The 20,245-nt window shown below is 40.9% G+C and overlaps 1 protein-coding gene across 1 annotated transcript in view; it reads left to right on the top strand.

The window, feature by feature from the left end:
- The window catches only part of NEB (nebulin), a 102,578-nt gene that overhangs the window by 37,592 nt on the left and 44,741 nt on the right, over nucleotides 1-20,245 (top strand). Inside the window, exons 62-92 of the mRNA XM_053947585.1 lie at nucleotides 647-958; nucleotides 1,416-1,619; nucleotides 2,223-2,327; nucleotides 2,505-2,612; nucleotides 5,218-5,529; nucleotides 6,410-6,613; nucleotides 6,838-6,942; nucleotides 7,410-7,514; nucleotides 7,600-7,911; nucleotides 8,215-8,319; nucleotides 8,507-8,605; nucleotides 8,782-8,883; nucleotides 9,066-9,173; nucleotides 9,985-10,296; nucleotides 10,421-10,525; nucleotides 10,610-10,714; nucleotides 11,234-11,338; nucleotides 12,181-12,288; nucleotides 12,384-12,497; nucleotides 13,331-13,528; nucleotides 14,788-14,892; nucleotides 15,307-15,411; nucleotides 15,491-15,595; nucleotides 16,062-16,169; nucleotides 16,823-16,936; nucleotides 17,389-17,586; nucleotides 18,393-18,497; nucleotides 18,772-18,876; nucleotides 19,142-19,249; nucleotides 19,523-19,630; nucleotides 19,985-20,092. Coding sequence (XP_053803560.1) covers nucleotides 647-958; nucleotides 1,416-1,619; nucleotides 2,223-2,327; nucleotides 2,505-2,612; nucleotides 5,218-5,529; nucleotides 6,410-6,613; nucleotides 6,838-6,942; nucleotides 7,410-7,514; nucleotides 7,600-7,911; nucleotides 8,215-8,319; nucleotides 8,507-8,605; nucleotides 8,782-8,883; nucleotides 9,066-9,173; nucleotides 9,985-10,296; nucleotides 10,421-10,525; nucleotides 10,610-10,714; nucleotides 11,234-11,338; nucleotides 12,181-12,288; nucleotides 12,384-12,497; nucleotides 13,331-13,528; nucleotides 14,788-14,892; nucleotides 15,307-15,411; nucleotides 15,491-15,595; nucleotides 16,062-16,169; nucleotides 16,823-16,936; nucleotides 17,389-17,586; nucleotides 18,393-18,497; nucleotides 18,772-18,876; nucleotides 19,142-19,249; nucleotides 19,523-19,630; nucleotides 19,985-20,092 — 4,497 coding nt within the window. The remainder of the gene's footprint in view (nucleotides 1-646; nucleotides 959-1,415; nucleotides 1,620-2,222; nucleotides 2,328-2,504; nucleotides 2,613-5,217; nucleotides 5,530-6,409; nucleotides 6,614-6,837; nucleotides 6,943-7,409; nucleotides 7,515-7,599; nucleotides 7,912-8,214; nucleotides 8,320-8,506; nucleotides 8,606-8,781; nucleotides 8,884-9,065; nucleotides 9,174-9,984; nucleotides 10,297-10,420; nucleotides 10,526-10,609; nucleotides 10,715-11,233; nucleotides 11,339-12,180; nucleotides 12,289-12,383; nucleotides 12,498-13,330; nucleotides 13,529-14,787; nucleotides 14,893-15,306; nucleotides 15,412-15,490; nucleotides 15,596-16,061; nucleotides 16,170-16,822; nucleotides 16,937-17,388; nucleotides 17,587-18,392; nucleotides 18,498-18,771; nucleotides 18,877-19,141; nucleotides 19,250-19,522; nucleotides 19,631-19,984; nucleotides 20,093-20,245) is intronic.

The following is a 20,245-nucleotide window of genomic DNA, read 5'->3' as shown; positions in this document are numbered from 1 at the left end:
GCAGGCTTTGTTCTCATTTCTCTGTGGATTTGGTAATGGAAAAGAATCAGAATCTTTGTTCACTTGTTTCCTAACGTCACATTTCACAAAATAGATAATATAGAAATCTGTTTTCATAGTGATTCTACCACATGCCTTAAGTACACAAAAAAAAATGGATAGCCAGTATTTTTTGTATGAGTTATGTATCACAGTAATGAATAAATATAATAACATGAAGATTATTTTTATGCCCCCATTGCTATCCGTGGATGTTCAAGTAGGATGAACAAAAAGATGTAGGAGTCTATGCTAGAGTTTGTCAAGTTAATTTCTGATTCAAAAATGGAAGTACTTTAAAATTTGTCCCCAAAAGAAATATGTAAGTAAATGAATTCTTAAAGTTTAAATGCATGTTTTTTCTGGAGGAAAGAAATGATTCTGATTCAGTGTCACATTGAAATCCAAAACATTGGAATACAAAACCAGGGAAGAAACTCTGCAATGACTGGGACAGGTTTTATTTCAAGGATTAGGCAATATCACTAAGAGACAGAGGGTAACAGATTTTTATGCTCCTTGTTTTTCTACTAAGAAATCTATTTAAATGCTTTGTGTTAAAAAAGGATAAAATATATAAATATACATATGGATTTTTTTCCTGCAGTACAAGTACAAGGAAGGGTATCGCAAGCAGCTGGGCCACCACATCGGGGCCAGGAACATCGAGGACGACCCCAAGATGATGTGGTCAATGCATGTGGCCAAGATCCAGAGTGACAGGGAGTACAAGAAGGACTTTGAGAAGTCCAAGACAAGGTTCAGCAGCCCCGTGGACATGCTGGGAATTGTGTTGGCCAAGAAGTGCCAGCAGCTGGTGAGCGACGCCGACTACCGGCACTACCTGCACCAGTGGATCTGCCTGCCCGACCAGAACGACGTGATCCACGCCAAGCAAGCCTACGACCTCCAGAGTGATGTGAGCAAATCCTTAAATTTGTAACACAGTATTTCTGTAGTGCAGTAATTCTCCAGTGCAGTAATTCTGTAATACAGTAGTTCTGTAATACAGAATTTAGTCTTTCACAATCTAATTTTTAAAATATGGATAATAATCCTCTACTCGCTTGCATCAGACTTGTTGAAATGTTCTAATTCTTTCAATTCTTTCATCAAATATATGTTTAATTCTATTTTTTCAGTCCTTAACCTGAGGTATAATTTGTGTGTTACTCCGATACTAGCATTGTGCTCCAGTACCTCTGTTATTTCTCTGATTTAAAAATTATTTTACTTAATCTTCAAAAACAACTGTTGTTTTCAGAACCATATCCTCAGAAACATACCCAGTTGTTCATGCTGTATGTGGTTGTTTATATTAATTTTAATATTTGATCACACTTGCCCATATATAACAAATTTTCAAATTTTTTCAGGCTGTTTACAAATCAGACCTGGAATGGCTGAGAGGCATTGGATGGGTTCCTATTGGGTCCTTGGAAGTTGAGAAAGCCAAGAAAGCTGGAGAAATCCTCAGTGACAGGAAGTATCGGCAGCCTGCAGACAAAATCAAATTTACCAGCGTGACAGATTCCTTGGCCATGGTCTTAGCCAAGCAAAATGCTGAGATCATGAACAAGGTGAGGGTGGTATTGCCAGTTAATAGAACTTGTGCATGAGGTGAAAAATTCAAAATGCAAAGTAAACCCAAAAACTTGTGGATTTAAGAGAAAGTCAATGTTCAAATTCAGCCATTGTACAGGAAAGCTGTTCTCTCAGGGCTCAGTCTGAAGTGAGCAGCTGGCAAAAATCTACAGACAAAAGTCCCTTAAATCACAGATTTTTCCAAGAGTAATACTGCGTGATGAACAAGTGATGAGGAAATGCCTGAAGTTCTCTGGATGTGAAACATCTGCAACATATCCCAGATCTGGAGGGTCAAAGTCACTAAGTACCTCCTCCTTTATAACAAACCTAATCAAACAACTTATACAGAATAATTAATACACTTTTCCTCCTCTGGCTGTTTCTCCACAATCCAAAATCTATCAATTGCTGCACCAGCTTAGCCTGAGAAATAATGAGAAGGAACAAAGGTTTCCTGCTTGAGCTGTTCAGAGAGAAACTTTGCTGTGTCAGGGTATTAGAGCTTACTGGAACTACCCCAAGTTTGTAAAATAATTGTAATTGTAAAATAATTGTATAAAGGACTGTTTGTAAAGGGCTGTTTTCCTCTCTCGCAGCGCTTGTACACGGAAGCCTGGGATGCAGACAAGAAGTCCATCCATGTCATGCCTGACACACCAGACATTCTGTTAGCAAAGGCCAACGCAGCCAACGTTAGCAATGTAAGGACATTTAAACATTTACTGAACTAGTGGAAATTCAGAGTTAAGTCAGCATTTCTTTAATCATAAAGACGTTCTGAAACACGCATTCATGAAAAATTTGAGAGACAATTATGAAATGTAGAAATCCCATTTTTCAGAATATTGATAAGCCATTTTCTGTCTTCTCTTGTGTAGAAACTTTATGTCCAAGCCTGGGAAGAGGCCAAAAAGAAGGGTTATGACATGAGAGCTGATGCAATTCCAATCAAAACCGCAAAAGCATCAAGAGACATTGCGAGTGACGTATGTTCTTCCTTTACAGTTATTTTCAGTTACTTTAAAAACAAGAATATATATTTTTGTGATCAGTAGCAATAGGAAATCTGCATCCCAGATTCACTTCTTTTTGTATTTACAGTACAAGTACAAAGAAACCCACGAGAAGGAGAAAGGCCACTACATCGGGTGCCCCAGTGCCAAGGAGGACCCCAAGCTGGCGTTGGCCGCGCGCGCCATGGCCCTGCAGAACGACCGCCTCTACAAGAAGGCCTACAACGATTCCAAGACCCAGATCCACATCCCCGTGGATGCCCTGTCGGTGCAGGCAGCCAAGGAGTGCCAGACCCTGGTCAGTGACATTGACTACAGGCAGTACCTGCACCAGTGGACCTGCCTTCCTGACCAGAACGACGTGATCCACGCACGGCAGGCCTACGACCTCCAGAGCGACGTGAGTGACAATCGCTGTAGGAGAACTTCAGGGCAGCTGTGTGAGGCTCTGTTTGTTAGTGACTGGCAAATATACTTTCAAATGCACCTTCTTGGGCCTGCAGTCAGTTCTGGTATATTTATTTTATCCTTTCTGAAGGATTTCAGCCTGAGTGCCATAAATATTTGGGGCAGTTCATAAGGAATCCATGTTTTCTTGGTGTTGGAATGTTTGCCTTCAGACTACTTGCAGCTTATGCCCCTGGTCTGGATGTAGTGTATTAAAAGTATCAGTGTTTCTGTGCAAATCAGGGGTGCTGTGTCTAGAAAAGACCTGATACAGCAGAGCATCACTGGCTGCTTGTTGTGTAAAGAGTGTGTGAATAAGTTGGGGAAAGGCTTATGAGAAAACTTCTTGCACTTAGAGTTAGAGCTGCAGAATCCCAAAATGGTTTGGATTGGAAAAGATCATCTTATTCCAACCCTCTGCCATGGGCAAGGGACACCTTCCAGTAGACCTGGTTGTTCAGAGCCTCATCCAGACTGGTCTTGAACATCTCCAGGAACTGAGAGTCCACCAGCTCTCTGGGCTAAGAGTTATCTCTGCAATGCCAATAACCCTTGGTTTGTTTGTAGAACGTGTACAAGTCCGACCTGGAGTGGCTGCGAGGCATTGGCTGGCTGACAGAAGGGTCTGTGGACGTGGTCAAAGCCAAGAAGGCCCAGGAGCTCCTCAACGACCGCCTGTACCGCACGCGGCCGGAGCAGCTGAAGTTCACCAGCATCGCTGACTCCCCAGACGTTGTCCTGGCCAAGACCAACGCCATGCAGCTCAGTGATGTAAGCTCCCCTTCCACATTTCACTTCTTTCTGGTGGAGAGTAGAATTTCTATGGTGGGAACGATGAGTTGGTGTCGCTATTGGACACAAAATGAGCACACGGAAGGTTGGTGAGTTCAAGAGAGAAAAAGAGCCAGTTTTATTTCTGACCTCGCAATATACAGAATTCCAAAAGTGACAGCGGATTGGAGGGTGAAATTGCCACCTCTCCAACCACACTGGTCAAACCAACAGTCCATCAATCCTCTCCTCTCACAAAGAAGAATGCAAAACAATCATTATTGACATGAACAGTGCATGAGAACTCCAGTAGAAATCTGTAAACATTACCAGAAGACTGAAGACGTTTTATGAGAACTTTAAAACTTTCAAAAGAACCATAAAAAAAAAAAAAACTTAACACTTTTAAAAATCAGGGCAACAAGTTGGGAAGTTTTCCAAATTGGAATTACTGAAGAATTCCTCTTGGTGTTTTGTTCTCACCGTACTGAATTGCTGCTGTTCTTCCTTTCTCCACAGCGTCTGTATCGTGAGGCCTGGGATAAAGACAAGACCCAGATTTCCCTCCCTTCAGACACTCCTGTCATGCTGCAGTCCAAAGTCAATGCTCTCAACATCAGCAATGTAAGAGAATAACATGAAATATTTGTGAAATGTTAGAAAATGAAAGCTGCCAATTGCTCTTCCAGTTTTTGCTGTGAATGGTGGTGCACGATCTCACCTTCTAATGTGCTTGTAAACAGGAAATTACATCCAGAGGCTTTTTATCACCTCTCAGCTTATCAACAGGTTGTGTGTTCATGAACAAACTCCCAAGCTCAGTGCACAGTTCCACACAACTCCTTCTCCCTTTGGCAAAACCTGCCAAATGCATTCCATGGAGGAGTTGTTGGAGTCTGCAGACCTAGTGCTCCGTCTTCACAAATATTTCTGCTGCCTCTTTGTGTTTTAATTTTCCACCTACTTTAAATCATGAGTTTTCTGTTGAGACACTTGCCAGGATCATTATAGTAACTCTGCCAGTTTCAGGAAGCAAACGGGGCTCCCAAGCTGGTCGTTCCAGGCACGCAGGTTTTTAGAGAAGGCATTGCACTGTGTTTAACGAAGGTGATTAATTTTCCTTACAGAAACATTACCAGAAAGCCTGGGATGAGGCCAAGGCGAAAAGCTACGACATAAGAGCTGATGCCATTCCCATCAAACAAGCCAAGGCCTCCAGAGACATTGCCAGTGAGGTACAGCCTTCCCTTCGTGTGGTGCTTGTGTCTCAGCAGAGCTGAGGGAAGCTCAGGCTGGCAGCCTGAGTCTGGTGGCTGTGTCCAGGTGAGCAACACACCTTCTGTTCTCTCTGCATTTCCAGTACAAGTACAAAGAAACCCACGAGAAGCAGAAAGGCCACTACATCGGGTGCCCCAGTGCCAAGGAGGACCCCAAGCTGGCGTGGGCCGCGCGCGCCATGGCCCTGCAGAACGACCGCCTCTACAAGAAGGCCTACAACGATTCCAAGACCCAGATCCACATCCCCGTGGATGCCCTGTCGGTGCAGGCAGCCAAGGAGTGCCAGACCCTGGTCAGTGACATTGACTACAGGCAGTACCTGCACCAGTGGACCTGCCTTCCTGACCAGAACGACGTGATCCACGCACGGCAGGCCTACGACCTCCAGAGCGACGTGAGTACCTACAGAGATGTCTGGTTTTATTATTTAATAGATTATAGCTTTATTCTGATTGTTCAGTGCTATACAGTCACAACAGATTTATGTTTAGACTGTTAAACTTTTTGTTACTGCTATTATGTGCTCTTTTACACCCTTAAAAAGCATTGGTTTTATCTGTATATTTTGTAAAACTTTAGTTGATAATAGGTTGCATAATGCTTGTTGACAGGTATGATTTGGAGAGGCTGAAGGATTTACCTTTCTTGCTTTGATGTCACTTAGGAATAAGAGCTGTTTGCTGCCTTGGAATCAGGTGGCTTTTGTTACTTCTGTTTGCTTAAGTCAGCTTGGAAATTTATTTAATTGAAAGAAAACTCTGTGAGGTAGCTAGTGAGAGGTTTTAGTGGCTGAATGCAAAGCAGGAGTCAATGCAGCTGATTTCCTGACCTGGCTTTGCTGCTTATTATTTCCTCTTCCACTGTTTCAGTTACAGGCTTTGGAAATGAGGTTCCTGTTCCTTGCTGTTTGTCAATTTTCCTGGTAGGCAGCTTGGGGTTTTGTTAGGACTTGTAAATTGTTGAAATTACTAGAGGAATAAGTGTTTTGCAAGGGACAGGAAGACTGTTGTAAGCTTTTAATATTAATCATCTTTAACTGCCACTCCTTTCAGTTGTTTCTCATTACAAGGTTTAGTATGTGTTGTGTAAGAACTGAACTACTTAAAACCTTGTTGCCAGGTTTAATTTTACTTATGACACTGAACATCTCCTGTCTATAAAAAGGATTAATCTGACTCTAACTAGGTTTATATAACATAATCTGTTTGCATAGCTTAAAATTATTAAGACAATCATTTTAAACAGTATTTTCCTTTTCTGACCATCTCTCCCAGGCTGTGTACAGGTCAGACCTGGAGTGGCTCCGTGGAATTGGGTGGTTGCCCAACGACTCTCCAGAAATTAAGAGGGTGAAGAATGCCCAGGATCTCCTGAGTGACAACGTGTATCGGACCCCCATTGACAGTGTGAAGTACACCAGTGTTGTGGATTCCCCAGATGTTGTTCTGGCCAAAACCAACGCTGAACAGATCAGCATTGTACGTTCCAACCTCCCCAGAGCTGCTTCCACACTAGAAACTAAAGCTAAAGAGAAATCTCACTGCTAAAATATAAAACTGATCTGTGGTGTTTTAAGTTCAGTGTTTTCCCAAACATTTTACTCTTTCGAGATGATAGTTCAGGAGAGATGTTTGGGAATTTATGTTATTGATATGTGAAATTCTGTAAGTCTGATGATATTATTAAATGACTGTTTTAACAGCCAAAATATAAAGAAGCTTGGGAAAAGGACAAGACTATGATCCACATCATGCCAGACACCCCTGAAATCAACCTAGCCAAGGCTAATGCTGTTAATTATAGCCAGGTATGTTTATCATTCTGTTTTTTCTAAAACAGTGTGTGGAATATATCATTCTAAGATGTTGAATCTCTTTGAATCTCATTGAAGTCTGTCCTCATACAGGGCTTGTGACATTCCCTTCCCTCTACTGAATATCCTTAAAGTATTCAGCCATTTTAAAATAAATATTTGCATTCAGCTATTTAAAAATTATTAATATCATGCCCCTGCTGAGGGAATATTTTATTGAAATGGACGAGAATCCAAGGCATATAAAGATTTTCTACCCTTTTACAAACACCCTTCTTTGCTTTATAGGTTGCACAGCTGGTGTTGCATGTTTCAGAGGCAACTGCATTTATGGCTAGGAGCAGGAGTAATGCTCAAAAAATTTCATGGTATTTCAGCAAATAAATGGTTGGAAACTCTGTTTCTGTAATGGAAATATCAGAGCATTCAGCATGTGTGTGATATTTTATCTGTCTTTTCAGAAACAATATAAAGGAGCTTGGGACGAGCTGAAGATGAGCTACGATTTGAGAGCAGATGCAATTCCAATCAAGACAGCCAAGGCTTCTAGAGAGATTGCCAGTGATGTAAGTGCCAAAAGAGGCATCTCCCATGCTCCAAGAGCTCTTTCATGCTAGCTGTTACTGATGGTGACCTCTGCTCTGCCCCCAGTACAAATACAAGCTGGAGCACGAGAAGCAGAAAGGACACTACGTGGGAGTGCCGAACGCAAAGGGAGATTCCAAAATCCAGTTTGCCCTGGACGTAGCCAAAGTTCAGAGCGAACGAGAGTACAAGAAGCACTTTGCCAAGCAGAAGACCCAGTGCCACCTGCCAGTGGACATGATGTCCATCGTGTCAGCCAAGCACGGGCAGGCCCTGGTGAGCGACGCCGACTACCGGCACTACCTGCACCAGTGGATCTGCCTGCCCGACCAGAACGATGTCATTCATGCCAGGCAAGCCTACGACCTCCAGAGCGATGTAAGTTCACCTCAAAACACCCCTTAACCTAGTCCTGTATTGCCTCTTCTTACTCTGCTTCAGCTCTAAGGAGTGGCAATCTGTTCCTGAATTCAGGGAACTCACCTTGCTCTTTGGTAGAGCTGCACAGTGTCAGCCACTTATAAATTGCCGTGGTGGGAGGGTGATAAATTCAGATGTAGTGCTCATGTTGGAACTGCTGCTCCCCTTTTAACCACTGGATTAAATGCTGTTTTTTATGAATCTTGCTGGATTGTCCAGGGCAGTGTAGCTAAGAGCACGGACACTCTTTTGTTTTCCCAGGCTGTTTATAAAGCTGATTTGGAATGGCTGCGGGGAATCGGATGGTTGCCAAATGATTCCCTTGGAGTCAAGCATGTCAAATATGCTGGAGATCTCCTGAGTGAGGTAACCAAATGTTTTTCCAATACTAAAATTTTCTTCAGAGGTATTTGTCACTCAAAGTATTTTAAATGGTTTAAACAATGAGGGTTTTTTCAAATGAAAAATGCAACTGCAGTATATTCACAAGATTTATTGTCTATGCAGAGGTTTTTCTCCATCAGAACTTCCTGTTCTTCTCTTTCTTGTGCAGAGGAAGTACCGCACGAAAGCTGAAACTCTCCCGTTCACTCCTGTGGCTGACAGAGTGGATTATGTCACAGCAAAGAACAGCACTGAAATCCTCAGTGATGTAAGTTTGCTCTCAGTGTCTGGGCTACATTTGACTTCTGTGATTCTGTATTTAATGTACTTTGTCTACTAGCCTTGCCAATTCAGGGGTTGGTTTGTTACTTTGTGTGTAAATTACGGTGTTTTTCCCAGTTCTGTGGTGGTGCTACAAGGCAAACATTTCTTTCTGCGTCCTAGATTAAATACCACAAAGAATGGAATGAGGCCAAGACAAATTATACTCTCACAGATACACCACAGCTGGATATGGCCCGAGAGGCAGCCAGAATTCTGAATCAGGTGTGTGGTCTCTCCTTGACAGCTTCTACTCACATTTTTGAGATATTTAGAAAACCTGCCTTCCTGATAACAACCTGAAGGAAGGATTTGTTATCTTTATACTTCCGTATAAATTACATACATACAGTAATCGTTCTCACTGTAGTAGTGTTGAATTCCTCATCACTTTTTATTTCACACAGAATTTGTACAAGGAAAGTTGGGAGAAAGAAAAAGCCACTGGTTACCTCCTGCCTCCTGACACGGTGCAGATCTCTCATGCCAAGCGCTCGAGTGATGTCCAAAGTGAGGTAATGATTCTTCTCATGAGGAAGATGAGTGCTTGGATGCCTGAAATGTTTTAGGCCTTGAAAATTCCCAAACAGACTTAAAAAGCTTTCCATCTGGGGTAACATCTAGACTTTTCATGGCCTATGAATTCTACTGTCCTCCAAATAATTCAGCCATCTTTGTGATTATGTGGCTTGGAGATATTAGTGCTGAAGGTCGGATTCCTTCCACATTCCTTCTCTCCAGAAAATCTACTGAGCTGGATTTCCATATTTTATAAGTGTTAAATACTTGAAGTGATTCTGTGATTATAGCATACATGGCTCTGATTTCACTTTTTGGACTAACAAAACGTGTAAGCCAGGACACACTTTACATTTTAAACATTTGCATAATGGAACTTGAAATTATTACATGACTCTTATTTGGAATAAACATTTTGTCAAAACTGTTCGACGTAAATACCATAAATAAGCATCCACTCTTCAGACAATCTCAAATAATTTGTTGCCAAAATGAGATTAAATGCACTTGCTAGAAAACATTCTCTAGCAAGTCTTCCCTCTTGTGTTAACAATTCCTTTTACTGAAAATGGGGAGTATATTAGACTAGAAAATGCTGTATTTTGAACTGGAAGGCTTATACAAAGTAATGTTGTTGTTTGTGACTAGATTTTTATCTGGTCATGTACTGAAAACCTAAGGCTGCATTTAACAGCTCCCTGTCTCATCTGCTCTTTGTGTTGACAAAGCTGAAGCTGTTCCCAGGTTAAAACCAGAGTGGGTACAGCCAGAGCTGATTTTCTCTGTATTTCTCCCCTCTGCCACCAGCTGAAATACAAAGCTGAGTATGTCAAGCAGAGAGGTCACTATGTGGGAGTTGCCAAGATGAGGGATGACCCCAAGCTGGTGTGGTACGAGCACGCAGGCGAGATCCAGAACGACAGGCTGTACAAATCAGACTACAACAAAACCAAGTCCAAAATCCACATGCCTTCGGATGCCATGGCAGTTGTGGCAGCAAAGGAGTGCCAGAACTTGGTCAGTGATGTTGAGTATCGCCAGTACCTGCACCAGTGGACCTGCCACCCTGACCAGAACGACGTGATCCACGCACGGCAGGCCTACGACCTGCAGAGTGATGTGAGTGATGGGGCAGCCCTGCGAGGTCCTTTCCACATGGCCTGGCCTAAGGGTATTGCCCACAGCACATCATCAGTCCTGAGTTCAGTAATTTCTGTCCTTTTGCATTGTCTTTCTGGTTTAGAACGTCTATAAAGCTGATTTGGAGTGGCTCCGTGGCTGTGGCTGGATCCCTCTCGATTCAGTGGAGCATAAGAAGGTTAAGAATGCACAGGAACTGATAAACAAGGTAAGAGAAAATACTTCAGCACTTCCACAATTAGCACTTCTTTCTCATGCACAGTGTTTGAGACATTATTTCTCCTCTTTGCAGAGAGCATACACAAAAGAAGCTCTGGAGAACTTTTCCAAGTACACCAGCGTGGTTGACACTCCTGAGATCACTTTGGCAAAGATGAACTCTGTCAATCAGAGTGATGTATGTACCTTTTTTTTAAGTAAAAAAATCATAGAGAAGAATTAGGAGATTATTTAATTGCTTTTGCTAACTCAGCCTTATATATTTGTGTGTGCACCTCAATAATAACAGGCTTTCCTGTGGTAAAGAAGTTTAGTAAGAAGTGATAGGAATGAACAACACAATATTGCTGTCCAAGCAATTTGACATTTTCCTGTAGAAGAATATGGCATGTCCCTGACTTAGAGTTGGCATAGATTTTTTTACAGAAGACTGAGTCCTGTTCTTGAACAGTTCATGGAGTTCCTGGTGTTGCTAAACTGTATTTGCTGAGCAGTATCTTAATTTTTTCATGAATACCATGTGGATTTTGAGGTGGCACAGTAACATTTGCCTGTGTATTACAATGGTTGGAATGTCCTACACAACATTATTGCATTATGACACAAGAGAAAAGCAATGTCTACTGCTAATAGATGGACTAATGGGAAAAATGTATTTCTCCTGTGGAATTAACACTGTGCTGGATTTCTTTTGTAGCTAAAATACAAAGAAACATTTAACCAGGAGAAAGGCCAGTACCTTGGGTCTGATGATACTCCTGCTCTGCACCATGCCAAAGACATGTCCTTGCTCCACAGTGAGGTGAGATCCCATAGATATCAACCTTTGAAATGTGGGGTGGACTTGAGGAACTGTTCTACTCTCAGTAGTGGCACTGGGGAGGTTATTTAATCCCTTTTTTCTTCAGCTTTCCTGTTTGGATCACCCTGGAATCAGGGTGATTTCTTTCCTTACTGAAATGATCTCAAAGGACAGACAGCTTTATGGTGCTTGGAAGTCATAACGGTGTGATAAAACCAAATATAATTCCATCCAATAATATCTTCTGAGACTACTGATACATTTTACATTTACTTTTTTTATAATAAATGAAAACTGTGGATTATTTACGTAATTAAGCAGTTACTTTTGAGTAGTCTCACTGATTTTAATGAGAAACCTCTATTTGTTTTAAATAGAAGTGATTACTCATTTGTATGAGGAGGCACTTCATAATTTAATCTGAAGGTGAAAATATTTAATATTTAACAAAAAAGTATTAGGAAAGTTCCATTGACACAAATGTTTCTTTAATAAACACCAATATTTCTTGAAGATTTTTCACAATTTTGATCATCTAGAAAATTATCAATCTCAATTCTATACTGCACTTTTAAACCAGAGCTCATATCTATACTTTGGACATTTTTATTACCCTTCTGGTATAAATATAATAAAGCAAGCAGAAATCAGCTCAAATTTGTGCTCAGGTAGCTTCCTGAAGTGTCCTGTTTGCCTTATTCTGAATGACTGTTCAAAATGAACATTCTCCATTTAATTTATTGGGAACCACTCTGTAAAAACATTCTGTATTCCGTGTCATATCCCATGTGTGTATAAATGGGAATTTTTCATCGAAATCTGTGTGTGCTTTGTTTGTCTAGAAACATTACAAGAAGGCTTGGGAGCTGAGCAAGCCCATTGGGTACACTCTGGATGAGAAATACGTTCCACTTGTGGGAGCCAAACATGCAAACCACATCAACAGTGAGGTCAGGAGGGATTTCCCATTCTTTCCCTTTTTCCCCCCCACCCGAATATGTTGTTAAGAATGAACATTAAAATTTCCACATGAACATTTTTTCAGCTTAAATACAAGGAAATATATGAGAAGCTGAAAGGCCATTACCTGGCTGGGAAGGATATTGGTGATTTCCCCAGTGTCATTCACTCCCTGGAATTCCAGAAAATGAGGAGCGCGGTAAGGAATGAACGAGTCTGGAATATTTTCCATTTCCTTTATTTCACCATTTATTTCACTGATGAAATTCACTGTTTCATTACTTAAACATAAGTAGTGCTAAATTTAATAGAACTGGAGAATCACAGGATCATTAAGGTTGGAAAAGACTTCCAAGATCAAGTCCAACCTTAACATAAATCCACAATAATATCAGTAACAATTATTTCAGCATGCTTATGTTCCCTGCACACTTATTTTTATATGTGGGTTGAATAATTGAATTTAAAATTATTTAGGAGATTGAAAATGGATTTGTTTAGCTATTAGGAATACTACAGTAAGGAAAAGAAAACCTTTTTCTGTTTCAGTCTAAGGATCTGAGCAGTAAAAAATATCAAGTGGGATTCATTTCCTTTACAAATAAAAGTGTAATTTTTGAGTTGAAATAGGAATTTAAGAACTGGAAAATTAAATGCACATTTGGTGTGTTGCTGTTGTCAGCACTGCACATGCAGGGCACAAGATCAGTGTAATCCCAAATATTCTATCTTTAATTAGATGAAAACCATGTGTGGAGCATGAGTTTTTTAATCCTGAAGGCTTGTTAGTTTTCTCATCAGCTATTAAAACTGCAAGTGAAGGTAATTGCTGTCCTTCCAGAACTTTGTCAAAATAAAAGGTGATTAATATCCCAGTTAAGATTTCTATCCTGTTGAATCCCATGGGAGCTTAGCTACTAAATCCAGGAGCCACATCTCAGATTATGCTGTCACCTTTTAGTCCAAAATCCAGAGTTATACAGAAAATCACTCCTATTGCCTCTCACCTTTTCCCCAATCTTTGCTTTTCAGCTGGCTTACAGAAAGAACTATGAAGACACCAAGAAAAATGTCCATATCCCAGCTGACATGATGAACCACGTCCTGGCCAAGAAGTGCCAGTACATCCTCAGTGACCTGGAGTACCGCACGTACTTCCATCAGTGGAGCTGCTCCCCTGAGGAGAACGATGTGATCCACGCCAGGAAAGCCCAGGAGATCCTGAGTGATGTAAGTGCATCATTTATTCAGAGATTAGGCTGGCTTGGAAGGGACCCATCAAGGTCATCCAGCATCTCAGGGTCTGTCTCTGTGGTGTTGGGATGACCCCAAGAGTGTAAAAGTCCTCGTTCTCCCAACCCGTGCAGCCAAAGAAGGAATCTGAACGCGCAGGGTCGGCTTCTCAAGGTTGTTTATTTTCCCTTCTCTAGAACATTCTCCCTCTGCCCTGCTGAGCTCTGTCCAGCAGCTCGGCCATGGCATTCTGTCTGCTCTCAGGGCAGTGTTCACATTTTATATCAAAAACTCCGTGTGCCGTGGTTACAATAACGTGCCAATGTCTGTCATTGATGTTGGACAGTGTGTCTGTGCCTTAAACCAACAGAAAAGTGTCACCAGCACAGCGAGACATGGAGGGCAAGGAGAAGGAGAAGAAGGCCAGGACATGCCCAAATCCCTCCATCTTGTACCCCTGAACTACATTCTAAAAACCCCAAAATTCTACTTTTTCACCCTGTGTTAATTCAACTACCACACTACTCAAACCCTTGTGGCTTGTAATTCCTCACACAAAGCTGGCAGTTTTTCTCACAGGCTAAAATCAAAGCCACAGGTGGTTTTGACTTCATGCCCTGAGCCCCCTGCCAGGGTCTGGAGCCAGCCAGGGCAGCCAGAGGGATGTGCTGGACTCCCACAGACACCAGCACACCCCCAAAATTCCAGCAGGAGCCTGAGGGCATCGTCCAAACCCTTCTAAACCTACGTGAGCTTACTGAACCCATTTGTTTGACATTAAAACAGCCTTTCCCATCATTTTCCCCCCAAGTATCTTCCATAATATTTAAATATGAAATTAATATTAATGAAACATGAAATTCATATTTGCATATTAAATGATTATGAATTAATCGATTCATTAATATGAGTCAATAACCATGGCCTTGGATTCTTAGTACCAATCACTGCAGTGATCCTTACCTGTTGTAATTTGGAATACTGGAATTAGCACAGGGGCCAGTATCCAGAATCCTTCTGGATCCAGTGGGTCTGGAAAAGAATTCCCCTTGTTTGTTGGGGTTGTATCAGCCCACAGGTGAGAGAATGGTGCTCATATTCTGCAGGCAGTGGTGTCCCAGCTTGGGCCAACCAACCTTCCCAATAAAATCTGAGGGTGTGTGAATTGCCTGGCTTAGTAGGATGCAGAATTCCTTGGTTTAATTGGCAGAAGGTAAATTTCTTCCTGACCTAATGTTCTGTTCACTTCCATGCAGTCTGTGTATAAAGATGACTTAAACTGGCTGAAGGGACTTGGATGTTACGTCTGGGATACTCCACAAATCCTACAGGCTAAGAAATCCTATGACCTGCAGAGCCAGGTAAGTTTTCCTTAAATAAATAAATATTTATGTGGTTTTTTTCTTCCATTTGTGGTTCACTGGGGTTGGCATGTCCTAGTTAGAGCTGAATGAAGTAATTCCTGTTACATCAGAAATATTTTGTTTAAACTGTGAGAAGACAGTCTTGGAGTTGCTTCTGGAGAGACATCACTTGTGTTATTGGAGGAGGAGAAAACTTAGGAGAATGTAAAGACAGCTGTGGCTTTTAATTTCATTATTCCTTAGTTCTTACTGGCTGTATATTAAATATTTCTGGTTTATGACCTGTCACTTTCAGAGTTGATATTAACTGAGATGTAATTTTTGATTTCAGCTGTCCAGATGTGATTTTAAAGGGGGATTTCCAGGTAATTTTCAGCACTAACGAGTGTTTTGTTGGTTTTGTGTCCTTAGATAAAATACACCTCTGCAGGGAAGGAGAACTTCCAGAACTTCAGTGTGGTTACAGACACCCCTGTCTATGTGACTGCTCTGCAAAGTGCTGCCAACGCCAGTGAGGTGAATCCCCACCTTTTCTGCTCAGGATTGTCCTTCTGAGCACTGAAACAATTCACTAAACCCAGCTTTCATCCTCCAGGTGAAGTACAAGGAGGAGTTCCACAAAACTAAGGACAAGTACACAACTGTGACTGACACAGTGGATTCAGAAAGAGTTCAGAGTTTGAAAAATCTCTATAGTGATGTAAGTGTTTATACACAATTATTTTTCTCTTAAAGACCTTTAATGTGGGATTTTTGTTTTATTTCGTTTGCTTATTGTTTGAAGATAAACATCCAAACCAGGAGCTTCTCAAAGCCAGTGCTGAACCACTGCACTCCTTGAGCTTGGGGGAGATACTGTATTTCAGGCAAGGGCCATATTTTCCAATTGTAATGCCACTCTTGGCAAAACAAATGGATTAATAAATAGATTTCCTGTATAAAATTACACCTGAACAAAATTAAAACCTCATATGAGAACAGAGACATGAATAGTTAGAAAGGATTTTCATCACCCTTTACATGCACTTGATACTGTCACTTAATATCTTCTTTGCAATACTTTGGTGTCTAAGTAAAAGCAGAAGGGCTTTTGATTCCTGTTGGTTGTTGGTAATTATTTACAAGAATTATTTTTCCACTCACACAAACTTTCTATTTCCTCACAGAATCTCTACAAGAAGGCCTGGGATAAAGTGAAGGCCACCAGCTATGCACTGCCCTCAGATACTGTAGCCTTGGCACGTGCCAAAGAACTGAAGCACAATGCAAGCATTGTAAGTGAATTAAATTCTTTATTTTTTTTAATCACTGATTAAAAAAATCTAACAATTAAATCCTTCAAGCCTTGCATCTACTATAGATATAAATTATTTTTAAACCTTAATTTTCCTTCCCGTTTTAATTGGGATATAATATGTATCTGTAGATAATGATTTTTCTCTGATAGTCATTTGGGTATCAGTCCTTTGTGGCTTCTTGTAATGGGAAAAAAAAAAAAAAATTTTTAGTAATCCAAACAGAAAATGTTTTGTTTTTTCTAGTCTAAGTTTCATGAGCATCCAGGTCAGAAAAACACCAAAAATCCTTAAATGATGCTTTCTAAGTATAGAAAATACCTTATGCTTTACTGAAGTAAGAATTAAGAGAGACCACTCTCTTTAAATGAAACAGCTGGAAGGATAAATAAGTGCCTTATTCTACATCTATTAATTTTTAAAACCCTCTAGTCAGCTGTTGTTTTACAACCTGATTGTTATTATGTGCTTTCTTCTCCATTTAAGACAAGACAGAAAACTAAAATCTTGGTTTAAAACCTTTCTCTACTTGTTGGACTCAACTTTTTGCTTAATGATGATGAATTTTGTTCCAAACCCACAAGTGACTCACTGGAGTCAGTTAATTGTTGCATTTCTTTGCTCGTGCTCAGGTCAAATACCGTGAGGAATATGACAAGTTCAAAGCCCTGTACACCCTCCCCAGAGGTGTTGAGGATGATCCCAATACAGAAAGGTGCCTCAGAGTTGGGAAGCTCAACATCGATGTAAGTCCTGCTTCTGGATGTGTGTTTTCCTGATAAAGCCATGCTCATCTCAGAAGCAGCCACTCAAGGAATCCCCGTGCCTTGATCCAGACATCCCATTCCCACATGCGTTTGGCAGTGTGCAGTATTTGCTAAATTCTAGAATACAACCATAAATTTAAGTTTTAACTCAATTACTGCATTGCCTGCATGGCCAAACCTGTAGGGTAATATGGGTAAAAACATCATCTGCCTCCTTTTAACTCATCAGCACAATGAAGATTGAACAAATCACATTTCACCTCCCTCATTGGGGTTCTGCAAATTATTTCTAGAGCAGGCCAGATGTTAATTTTAGTCAGGACCAAAGTGATCTCTCTCCCACTGACATCCCATGAAAATAGCAATGATTTCCTCCAGATTTCTCAACAATTTATTCTTCAGCTCTATCAAACACTGCTTTAACTCCACAGCGTCTGTACAAAGAAGCCTATGAGAAGACCAAAGCCAAGGTGCACATTGTCCCAGACATGGTGGACATCATCTCAGCCAAGGACGCCCAGAAGAAGATCAGCGAGATCGATTATCGCACGCGGCTCCACGAGTGGCTCTGTCTGCCAGACCTGCAGGTCAACACCCACGTGAGAAGAGTCACCGACCAAGTCAGTGATGTGAGTCCCCAAATCATTTGTTCCTGGCTCACTTTTGGGAATGTTCCTTCATTTGTGCTCTGTTGGAGGAAATGGTTTAGCAAAAACGTCGCTGGAGCGCTCTGAGGTTGCCACTTCCTTTTTGTGACACTTGGCAATAAATGGGTCATTGACACCCATTATATTATTTGAATAGAATCAGAAAATTCCAGAGTGGTTTGGGTTGGAAAGGACCTTAAGGCTCATCCAGTTCCACTCCCTGCCATGGAACACCTTCCACTATCCCAGATTGCTCCAAGCCCTGTCCAACCTGGCCTTGGACACTTCCAGGGATGGGGAATCCACAACCTCTGTGCAGCAGTTTCAATAATTTCAGTGTTAATGGTGTAGGCATTTGGGTCATAACATTACAGTTCTACCCTGTCTGTAAATTGTCCATTATTTGGTTGCATGAGGTGTGGAAACTTTGGAAGTCTGAGAAAATCCTGGTTGGGCAAAGCTTCTACACACTTGCCTTGAGCAGGTCAGCTCAGGATCTGGCAGTAAATCAGAGCCCAGTAGGATGTGCAGGTCTTTTGTTTTGTTTTTTTTTTTTTTTTTTTTTATCATTGGATTTTTAATTTATTGCCCAAATTGAAGCAAACAACAAAAAAATTATTTACATTCTGAAGGAATTGTTTTGATTTTCACAAACAAACAAAACAAAAAAAAAATCAAAGTAGTAGAAACCTTCCTTGCCATTATTTGATAGTTTTAGTTGGAGTGATTTAGAAATAAGGGATTAGGTCCTGGTGGAATTCTTACAGGTTCCTTCTCTGCTTCCTTAGGTTATCTACAAGGATGACCTGAACTGGCTGAAAGGCATTGGCTGCTTTGTCTGGGACACTCCTGAAATCCTCCATGCCAAGCAAGCCTATGACCTTCGCAGTGATGTGAGTGGATAACTCTGGGTTTGTTTCTTTTCCACTCCACTGTGGCGTTATTCCATTCCAGGTGTAGTCTGGAAAATGTTATTTATCCTTCTTGGTTGAAGGATTCATTAAATAACAAGCCATAGTTCCAATATCCTTTCTGTTTCAATGCTGGTTCACTAATAAAATAGCTCAGTGATGAAATGAATAGTAAGTATAGTAAATATGATAATACAATAAATTAAATTAACAATTACTAGCAGTAGTAATTAGAGCTCTTGCTTTCTCTCTGCAGATTAAGTACAAATCTAAGGCAGAAAAAATGAAGAAGGACTTCACTGTGGTCACGGACACTCCTGTCTATGTCCAGAATGTGATCAGTGCCTTGAATTTAAGTGAGGTAAGTGTTTCTCTCACCTGCCAGCCAATATTCCAAATGCTGTTACCTCACCAGCTTTAGAAATGGGACTTTTAATATGTTTTTAATAATTTAATTTTAATAGTTGTTGATTATCTACACCTCATTGTAGACACAATCACTAAAATCATTAATTGCCTGAAGCAAAAAAAGCTTTAATCCAGCTTTTTTAGGAACAATTCCCATTGTATGCAAACAAAACATTCTGTGAGAGAATGTGACAATGATGACTTTTTCTCTTTCCCAGGCTGTCTATCGAGGTGATTACAGGAAGAATGTCCAGGGCAAGATGATCCCCACTGATAAAACAGTGGATCTGGAGCGGGCATACAATGCAAACAAAATACAGAGTGAGGTAAGTGCAAAACTTCAGGCTCCACAGAGTTTGTGATGCTGAAAAACCAAATTGTCTGCTTTTAGCTTTTCAGGTGAAGCTACATGTCACTGCTCTGAAATGAAAGTGGGAAAAGATCCTCATTTGAGCTATAAAAATGCATTTTAATGCATTTTTCCCCCAGAGATGGGGAAAATCTTTTGCCAGTTGTGATGGAAAGATTTCCAGGATGGAGGGATTTTCCCCTCAAGTACTGCTGACAGTTGTGCAAAGTCTTTCTCTCTGCTCTTGCAGAATTTGTATCGCTGGGCTGGTGTGAATGCTCTGCCCACTGGGTACAGCCTTCCCACGGACACTCCCAACTTCCAGCACGCCAAACACGTCCGGCACATCGGCAGTGATGTAAGTCAGGCTCCAAATCCTTCCAAATCATCCTTCTACACCATGGCAATGATCAGCAGCCCCAGATAAGAGACTCTCAGCTTGGGCCTTTACTATCAAAGTAGAAATTTCCACAGCATTATGCAAATACCTTATTAGATGCAAGAAAAATTTACTGTATTATTAATTTTGTGCCGTATGCTAAAGGGAGAAATAATTATGATGCGTGGTGTATTTAATTCTGATACAGCTACATCTCACTTGTTTTATCTCTAAAAATCTGTCTCTTTATACAGCATAAACTTCTGTCAGAGCTGCAGTGTAGCCAGAATCATAATCTAATTTAGTTTTTGTGTGTTTTTGTCCCTTTTATAGCTGAAATACAAAGAAGCCTATGAGCACATGAAAGCCAAGGGCTACACTCTGGGACCTAAAGATGTTGGCTTTGAAAATGTGAGGAAAGTCAATCAAGTCATTAACGAGGTACAGTAAATATGTGTATTTGCTTTCAGTTGTATTTGCAGTGCCCAGAATGTGTATAATGAGAGTACATTGACTGCTGAGTTGTCAGATCCCTCTTCTTTGAGGCTTTTTTAATTATTTAGAGAAGTATCCATCAAGAATGGTGAGGGATCA

The sequence above is a fragment of the Vidua chalybeata genome, chromosome 7 (genome assembly GCF_026979565.1).
Source record: "Vidua chalybeata isolate OUT-0048 chromosome 7, bVidCha1 merged haplotype, whole genome shotgun sequence".
Lineage (NCBI taxonomy): Eukaryota > Metazoa > Chordata > Aves > Passeriformes > Viduidae > Vidua > Vidua chalybeata.
Note: the sequence above shows the minus strand (reverse complement) of the source record. Positions and strands in the feature narration are given on the sequence as shown.